Source organism: Mustela nigripes, chromosome 2, assembly GCF_022355385.1.
Source record: "Mustela nigripes isolate SB6536 chromosome 2, MUSNIG.SB6536, whole genome shotgun sequence".
NCBI classification, from domain to species: domain Eukaryota; kingdom Metazoa; phylum Chordata; class Mammalia; order Carnivora; family Mustelidae; genus Mustela; species Mustela nigripes.
This window is the reverse complement of record NC_081558.1, coordinates 11016455-11026441: the sequence shown is the minus strand read 5'-3', so window position 1 is coordinate 11026441 and position 9987 is coordinate 11016455. Positions and strand designations below refer to the sequence as shown.

The window sequence follows — 9987 nt, the reverse complement described above, 5'->3', positions numbered from 1 at the left end:
GGGTGGGATTATGGACACTGGGGAGGGTATGTGCTTTGGTGAGTGCTGTGAAGTGTGTAAACCTGGTGATTCACAGACCTGTACCCCTGGGGTTAAAAATATATGTTTATAAACAATAAAAAATTAAAACTTAAAAAAAAAACTAATGAAGTACTATATGGTGACTAACATTAATAATAATAATGATAGTAATAATAATAAACTTGTGGGGTGCTGCAAAAGCTGCTCTAAGAGGGAAGTTTATAACAGTAAATGCCTACATTTATATAAATTAAAGAGAATGAGTAAATAACCTCGTTTTATGATTCAAAGACCTAGAAAAAGAACAAACTATGCCCCAAGCTGCAGTGGAAAAGTAAAATATCAGAGCATACATATGTTATATAGAGACCAGAAAATGAATGGGAAAGATTAACAATGGTAGGAGTCAACTTCTTGAAAAGCTAAACAAAACTGGCAAACCCTTAAGTGGACCAAAAGAAATGGTGTGGGGAAAATGCAAATAATTAAAATCACGAGGTAACATGATGTGATGAGCACTGGGTATCATATGGAACTGATGAATTATTGAAATCTATACCTAAAACTATTGATATGTTGGCTAATTGAATTTAAATTTTTAAAAAAAGTACTTGATAAACTTAAAATGGACAAAAGACCTCAGTGTGAGATAGGAATCCATCAGAATCCTAGAGGAGAACATAGGCAGTAATCTCTTTGATATCAGCTACAGCAACTTCTTTTAAGGTATGTCTCCAAAGACAAAGGAAACAAAAGCGAAGCTGAACTTTTGGGACTTCATCAAAATCAAAAGCTTCTGCACAGCCAAGGAAACAGTCAAGAAAATAAAGAGGCAACCCACGGAATGGGAGAAGATATTTGCAAATGATAGTACAGACAAAAGGTTGATATCCAGGATCTATAATGAACTCCTCAAACTCAACACACACAAAACAGACAAGCATATCAAAAAATGGACAGAAGATATGGACAGACACTTCTCCAATGAAGACATACAAATGGCTATCAGACACATGAAAAAACTGTTTATCATCACTAGCCGTCAGGGAGATTCAAATTAAAACTGCATTGAGATATCACCTTACACCAGTTAGAATGGCCAAAATTAACAAGACAGGAAACAACATGTGTTGGAGGGGATGTGGACAAAGGGGAACCCTCTTACACTGTTGGTGGGAATGCAAGTTGGTGCAGCCTCTTTGGAGAACAGTGTGGAGATTCCTCAAGAAATTAAAAATAGAACTTCCCTATGACCCTGCCATTGCACTCCTGTGTATTTACCCCAAAGATACAGATGGAGTGAAAAGAAGGGCCATCTGTACCCCAATGTTTATAGTAGCAATGGCCACGGTCGCCAAACTGTGGAAAGAACGAAGATGCCCTTCAATGGACGAATGGATAAGGAAGATGTGGTGCATATATACTATGCAGTATTATGCCTCCATCAGAAAGGACGAATACCCAACTTTTGTAACAACATGGACGGGACTGGAAGAGATTATGCTGAGTGAAATCAGTCAAGCAGAGAGAGTCAATTATAATATGGTTTCACTTATTTGTGGAGCATAACAAATAGCATGGAGGACATGGGATGTTGAGAGAGGAGAAGGGAGTTGCGGGAAATTGGAAGAGGAGGTGAACCATGAGAGACTATGGACTCTGAAAAACAATCTGAGGGTTTTGAAGCAGCAGAGGGTGGGAGGTCGGGATACCAGGTAGTGGTTATTATAGGGAGCATGGATTGCATGGAGCACTGGGTGTGGCTCAAAAATAATGAATACTGTTGTGATGAAAATAAAAAAATAAATTTAAAAAGTACTTCTATCTTCATGAAAGAAAATGTTAGCTGAAAAAAAAAAAAAAAGAATCATTAGTGGGACACCTGGGTGGCTTGGTGGGTTAAGCTTTCATATGGTTTCACTCATTTGTGGAAGATAAGGAATAGCATGGAGGACATTAAGAGAAGGATGGTGAAAATGAAGGGAGGGAAAGCAGAGGGGCAGATGAATGATGAGAGATTATGGTCCCTGGGAAACAAACTGATAATTTTAGAGGGGAGGGTGGGGAAATGGATAAGCCCAGTGATGGGTATTAAAGAGCGCACATATTGCATGGAGCATTGGGTGTTACATGCAAACAATGAATCTTGGAACACTACATCAAAAACTAATGATATGCTGTATGGTGACTAACATAACAAAACTTTTTAAAAAAGCATCTGACCCTTGGTTTAACTCAGGTCATGATCTCGGGTCCCCACCTCAGGGCCCATGCTTAGCAAAGACTAAGTTTATCTCTCTCCCACTACTAGCCAACACCTCTCTCCATGCCTCTTTCTCACTCTTTCTCAGATAATTAATTAATTAATTGAAAAATCTTTTAATTAAAGAAAATCAGGAAACATGTTACCTTACAACAAATACCATAGAAATGCAAAGAATCATGGGAGACCACTATGAACAATTTCCCTCCAACAAATTAGAAGACCTAGAAGACCTAGAAGATATGGATATTTTCCTAGAAAGGCATAAGTCACCAGGACTAAATCAGGAATAAATAAGAAATATGAACAAACCAATAATGAGTAAGGCTATTTACTCAGTAATCAAAAATCTCCCAGCAAAGAAAAACCCAGTACTAAAGCTCTTCAGAGGTGAATTCTATTAATCACTTAAGAAGAATATGTAGACCATAAAATTAAATTAAGAAGACTATATAGACCAGAAAACCAGCAGAAAGATTAACAAAGATGAGTCAATAATTCGAAAAGCTAAGCAAAATTGACAAGCCTTTAGTTAGACACCCCCCAAAAAGGAGGGGAGTGAAAAAGATCTAAATGAATCAAATCAGCAGCAAAAGAGGATACCATACAATGCGTACCATAGAAATACAAGGAATAATAGGAGGCCACTATGGGCAATTTCACCCCAAAATACTGGACAACCTAGAAGTGGATAAATGCTAGAAACACACAAACTACCATGTCTAAATTCAGAGGAAATAGGAAATGGGAACAAACCAATAATGACTAGGCCTATTAAATCAATAACCCAGTATTTCCCAGCAAGGAAAAGCCCAGAATGAGAGAGGTTCACAAGTGAAATCTACTAATCATTTAAAGAAGAGTGAATAACAATCCTTCTCTAACCCTTCCAGAAACTTAGAGAGGAGGGCACATTCTCAACTTCATTTTACAAAACCAGAATTAACCTGAAACCAAAGCCAGAAATGGTTAATACAAGAATAGAAAACTGTAGACTTTTCTGGTGGAGGCATAATACTCCATAGTGTATATGGACCACATCTTCCTTATCCATTCGTCTTTTGAAGGGCATCTTGGTTCTTTCCACAGGAGCATAACAAATAGCATGGAGGACAAGGGGAGATGGAGAGGAGAAAAGAGTTGAGGGAAATTAGAAGGGGATGTGAACCATGAGAAACTATGAACTCTGAAAAACAACCTGAGGGTTTTGAAGGCACGGGGGGGGGTGGGAGGTTGGGGGAACCAGGTGGTGGGTATTGGAGAGGGTACGAATTGCATGGAGCACTGGGTGTGGTGCAAAAATAATACTGTTATGCTGAAAAAATAAAAAAAAATAAAAATTTTTAAAAAAGGAAACTGTAGAGTAATATATTTGATGAGCATAGACACTGTTTGTTTGTTTTAAATATTAGCAAACTGATTTAAACAGCACACGAAATGACTATATGCCATCATCAAATGAAATTTATCCTTTTGATACAAGAATGGTTCAACACAAGCAAATCAATAAAAGTTACATACTACATTAATAGAATGAAATATAACAATCATATGATCATCTCAATAGATGCAGAAAAAGCTTTTGACAAAATGCAACATATTTTCATGATAAAAAAAAAAAAACCTTCAACAAACTGGGTCTAAGAATACACCTCAACATTAAATAAGACCATATAAGACAAACTCACAGTAGCACCATACTCAATGGTGAAAGGTTAGAAAATTTTCCTTTGTGATCAGGAGCAAGACAAGGGTGTCCACTGTCACCATTCCTACCCAATATAACACTGCAGGTCCTAGCTAGAGCAATCAGGCAAGTTAAAGAAATTACGGGCATCCAAATCAGAAAGAAGTAAAATTATTTATTTATTTACTTACTTACTTATTTATTTATTTACAGATGATATGAACTAAATATAGAAAATCCTGCAGACTCAACCCTTAAGAACACACTCATTACTGATGACCACCCTGTCATGTGCAGAATTGTTGAATTACTCTATTGTACTGTACTATATTGTTCTGTATGGTGATTTTATGCCCTGCATCAATAAAACTTTATTGAATTGAAAATCACACTTGTGGTAGACCTTTATCAGAGATGGCTCCAATTCATTGCTTAACTCTGTATCCATGTGCTTTGTAATGTCACTGTGAAGCTCCTCCCACTGAGAGATGGAATCTATTTCTCCACCTTTGAATCTGGACTGAAATTAATGTTTCATTTGCTTTGAGTAATAGTGTATGCTGAAAATGACAGTGTACCTCAAGGGGTCTTTGTGTGTTTCTGCACCTCTCTAGTAACCCTGCCTTGTACCCCATGTATACAAGTTCTGGCTAGTCTACTGTAGGAAGAGAAAATATGTGGATCAGAGCCCAGGTGTACAAACAATGGCCAACCTAGACCAGCCTACCATCAGCAATCCCCAACAGTGAGAATACAGCCAAGATTAGAAGAGCACTTTTAACTGAACCACAGCTTGTAGAAGCCTCATGAGGAGACCATCAGAGACCAAAATATTTCCCCAACATAGCCCCCATGCAATTTTAAAAGAAGCATTATAAGTGACTCTTAATCTCACAAAACAAACTGAGGGTTGCAGGGGGGAGGGGGTCTGGGAGAAGGGGGTGGGATTATGGACATTGGGGAGGGTATGTGCTTTGGTGAGTGCTGTGAAGTGTGTAAACCTGGTGATTCACAGACCTGTACCCCTGGGGATAAAAATATATGTTTATAAAAAATAAAAAATTTTAAAAAAAGAAGCATTATATCAAATCTTTTACATTTGGCATGGCTTGTCATGCAGCAATCACTGACTGATACAATAATCAATGTAAACAGACCTGAAGATATAAGGAATAATCTACTCCTTCTTATTTTTTATACTTATTCTGATATTTGGAAGGAGTATTCATAATGTCAAGGTTATTCACTTTTATTTCAAATAAGTGTGCTAAAAAGTGACTATCATTGAGATTTCCTTCTGGGTAACTGGTAGAGGTTGGAAATACCTGTGTGTTTTTCCAGGAAAAACTTGTGGGTCCCTCAGTCACAAATTTCATTTCCCAGAGCATTACTGGGGAGAAATACAAGGTCTTTTCTGAGTCATCCTTTAATCACAGGATTGAAGAAAGTTTAGATCATAAAAAAGGTAAAATTAATGACAGAGTGAACAAACCAATTGTTCATTCACTCACCCTATAAGTTTTATGACAACATTTTTAAAGGGGGAGAATTTATGTTTAGGACAATGTACGAAGTAATATTTGTAGGCAAGACATGAAATTTTCAATTAGAAACAGCAAAATCATCCAATTAAATAATACAGAATCTGCCATTAAATTCTTTACTCCAATTAATAGAGACTTTTAAAGATGGACACCAAATACCCCATGCTTCAATGTGTAGGTGTTCATCATCAAAAACACATTTCCTACAATAAAATATGGTGTGATAGAAAATTTTACTTCATCGTATTTCAGGTCTTCTTTTATATCAAACCCATGTTAATTTGTTTATGCAAATTTGTTTTTCTATAGATTACCCTGGGAGGCTGTTTTTCATGAGCAACTTTTGCCTTACTATTCTGTGCCAGGGATACTGTGGATGCTGAACTGACAAGGGAGCAGGATCTTAATGAGGATCACAAAGCTCCATGACTAGCTAGAAACCAAATTCATAGGTTAAATTCTCTGTTATCAAGAAGTGCATTTAAGGAGTGCCTCAGTGGCTCAGTCAGTTAAACATCTGCCTTAGGCTCTGGTCATGATTCCACATTTCTGGGATCAAGACCTGCCTGGAGGTGTCTGTTCAATGGGGGTCCTGCTTTTTTCTCCACTCCCTTGTTACTATTCTCTTTCTCTCTCAAATAAATAAAATAATTATTTGTTTGTTTGTTTGTTTTTGGAGCTTCTGAGAATACTGTGCTTTGTTTACAAGCATGTGTTCCTTCTAATGTCCTCCATGTTATTATTTATGTTCCACAGATAAAAGAAATCTTTTTAAAAAAGAGCATTTAAGGCAGACACAGTAAAAAATTGTGATCTCAGAATTTCCTCTACAATAAAATCATAAAAATTGCCTCAGTTGCCAATGTAGTTCATTTCATAAAACTAGTACAGTTCATCACTATATGAGGCAAATGGGAATCTCCAAAATGTTTCTGATTCAAGATTGGGACTAACTTTGGAAGCTAAGAAGACAAAAGGAAAATTTTTGAGTATTAGAAGGAACAGAAAGTTCAACAAAAGGACTTATTCAAATTTATAAAGATGATTTTAGACAAATTGAAACTCCAAGATATAAATAGAAGAATTAAAATCTCCTTTCATTATCTGATTAAAGAATCACTATTAAGTCTACAATCACAGGTAGTTGGTAAAAAATGGGCCTTTTATGGCTTCCCTCTGAAAAATACATTAATAGCCTCCTTTATGTCTTTGTTCCTCAGGCTATAGATGAAGGGGTTCAGCATGGGTGTGACCACAGTGTACATCACTGAGGCTACTGCACCTGAGTGGGAGTTCTGAGTAGCAGCAGAGCTAAGGTACACTCCTAAACTTGTGCAATAAAATAACAAAACAACTGAGAGGTGTGATGCACAGGTGGAAAATGCTTTATACTTGCCCTGAACTGATGAGATTCTACATACAGAGGAAACTATCTTTGCATAAGAGTAAGTGATTCCAGCCAGGGGAGCACCACCCAGCAGCAATGCTGCAAAGTACATCACCATGTTATTAAGAAAGGTATCAGAACACGCAAGTTGGATCATTTGACGCAGTTCACAGAAAAAGTGAGGGATTTCCAAGACTGTACAGAAGGACAGCTGCAGCACCATTAAGGTTTGTAACAAAGAATGCAGGGCACTCATGATCCAGGACACCAGAAGCAGTAGTGAACAGAGCCCAGGGTTCATGGTGGCAGTGTAGTGCAGGGGGTGACAGATGGCCACAAAGCGATCATAAGCCATCACAGTCAGAAGGAAGTTGTCCAAACCTGCAAAAAGTATGAAAAAGTACATCTGCATGATGCAGCTTTCATAAGTTATGGCTTTTCTCTGTGTTTGTATATTTACCAGCATCTTAGGGATGGTGGTGGAGGTGAAACAGATGTCTACAAAGGACAGGTTGGCAAGGAAGAAATACATGGGGGTGTGGAGGTGGGAGTCTGAACTGATGGCCAGGATGATGAGCAGGTTGCCAAGTATGGTGACCAGGTACATGCACAGAAACAGCCCAAAGATGAATGGTTGTAATTCTGGTTCTTCCAGAAATCCCAAAAGAAGAAACTCTGAAATTTGTGTATCATTCTCTAGTTCCATGTAGTCAACAGGACTGCAAAATAAGAGAAAACAAAATGACATAATCATGCATCATTAACCTGGGAGATACATTAATGTGTATACTCAGCATCAAGATACTAATGTTTATATTTGTGTATGGAAGACAATAAAAACACTAAAAACTAGGAATAGAAGGAAACTATCTCAGCATTAAGCTATTTATGAATAATCCACAGCAAGCATGATACTCCATGGGGATACAGTGAACATTTTCCTCTTTGATCTGGAACAAGGCATGGATGCCTGATTTCACAGCTTCTACTCAACATAACACTAGAAGTTCTAGCCAGAGCAACTGTGTGGGTTATCTGGGTGGTGGGTACTAAGGAGGGCATGTATTGCAATGAACACTGAGTGTTATATGGAAACAATGAATCATGAAACACCACATCAACAACTAATGAAGTACTATATGGCAACCAAAATACCATTTAAAAAGAAACAATAAATAGAAATAAATGTCATCCAAACTGGAAAGAAAGAATAAATTTATGTATGCAGATGATGTGATCTTCTATGTGGAGAATCCTAAAGATGCCACAGGAACACGGATAGAAATGATAAAAAATTAATTCAGCCAAGTAACTGGGTACAAAGCCAACCCTCAAAAAATCAGTTGTGGGTGCCTGGGTAGCTCAGTGGGTTAAGCCTCTGCCTTTGGCTCGGGTCATGATCTCAGAGTCCTGGGATCAAGTTCTACATCGGGCTCTCTGCTCATCAGGGAGCCTGCTTCCCTCTCTCTCTCTGCCTGCCTCTCTGCCTTCTTGTGATCTCTCTCTGTCAAATAAACAAATAAAATCTTTTAAAAAAATATGTTGCATTTCTACATACCAACAGTAAACAACTGAGAAGGAAATAAAATAATTACTTTTATGTGACATCCAAATGAATAAGACTATCACCTCACACTAGTTAGAATGGCTAGTATAAAAAAGAGAAGGAATAATAAGTATTGGTAAAGATGTGGAGAAAAGGGATCTCTCATGCATTGTTGGTGGGAATGAAAAATGGTATAGCCACTGCGGAAACAGTATGGAGGTTCCTCAAAAAATTAAAAGAAGAAATACCACATGATCAAGTAATTCTGCTACTGGGTATTTACCCAGTGAAGACAAACACACTAATTCAAAATTAAATATGTACCTACTGCTTTTGTACGATTGTTTACAATAGCCAAGATATTGAAGCAGACCTGGCTTCTGCTGATAGATGAATGGAAAAGAATATGTGGTATACAGATATAGATAGATATAGGTATACATATACACAATGGAATATTACTCAATCATAACAAAGAATGAGAAAACAACAACATGGGTGGATCTAGAGGGTGCTATACTAAGTAGAATAAGTCAGATAAATAAAATATATGACTTCACTTATATGCATAACCTAAATACAGAACAAGCGAACAAACATATAGACACTTAAATACAGAGAACAAACTGGTATTTGCCAGAGGGCAGGTGGAGGGTAGATAAAGTGTATCAATGGCTACAAATGAGATCTCACTATTTGCAAATTCATGGGATAAACCTAGAGGGTGTAATGCTAAGTAAAAGAAATCAGTCAGAGAAACACAAATATATGATTTTACTTATATTAGGAATTTAAGAAACAAAACAGATGAACAAAGAAAAAAAGAGATGAACAAAACAGTAGACTCTTCAATATAGAGAATAAACTGGTGGTTGCCAGAGGAGAGGTGAACAGGGTAATAGGTGAAATAGATGAAGGGGATTAAAATACACTTATCATGATGAACACTGATAAAGTTTAAGATTTATTGAATCACTGTATTGTACACCCGAAATTAATATAACACCACATACAGAAATTGAAAATAGATTTTAAAAAATACAAAAATTCCTCCAGAAGTCCTTAAAATGACCAATAATGACCCTAATTAATTAATTAATTAAGTGTGTGTGTGTGTGTGTGTGTGTGTGTGTGTGTACTTACAAATTAACTTACAGAAGTTAAAACATTTTCATTGCCAAAATATATCCATAGAATTGAATAGAGAAACAGTAATCTGTAAAATTGTTTGAAATGCTGACAACTGTAGAAAATAGGCATATAATATATGGGCATATAATAATATTGAGCAAACCAAAGTGGTAACCAAATATATGAATTTGTTCAAACTCACTAATTATTTATGAAAACAATAAGAAATCCCTTCCATACCCATCAGTCTGTCAAAAGACTTAAAGAGCTGTCACATCATTTGGGATTGGAACTTTTAAACAGGTAGCAAAGTGGTACTCTTTTTCATTTTGGGGAAATAATATGAAAACAGCTGTTAATTAATAAGAGTATAGGCATGCATTATTCACCTCAGGGTTTCTCAATCTC

The 9987-nt window shown here is 36.8% G+C and overlaps 1 protein-coding gene across 1 annotated transcript; it reads right to left on the bottom strand.

The window, feature by feature from the left end:
- Nucleotides 1-6678: 6678 nt before the first annotated feature.
- Nucleotides 6679-8891, bottom strand: LOC132009711 (olfactory receptor-like protein OLF4). Its single transcript, XM_059387741.1, has 2 exons — nucleotides 8853-8891; nucleotides 6679-7629 (listed from the first exon to the last, which is right to left on the bottom strand). The coding sequence occupies exons 1-2, from the start codon at nucleotides 8889-8891 to the stop codon at nucleotides 6679-6681; spliced, it is 990 nt and encodes a 329-aa protein (XP_059243724.1).
- Nucleotides 8892-9987: the final 1096 nt, after the last annotated feature.

Coding starts and splice junctions, on each gene's coding strand:
- LOC132009711 (XM_059387741.1), bottom strand. CDS start 8,891: ATGTATACCTATATCTATCTATATCTGTATACCACATAT. Junction 7,630..8,852: donor TATATCTGTATACCACATAT/TCTTTTCCATTC, acceptor TGTTTTCTCTTA/TTTTGCAGTCCTGTTGACTA.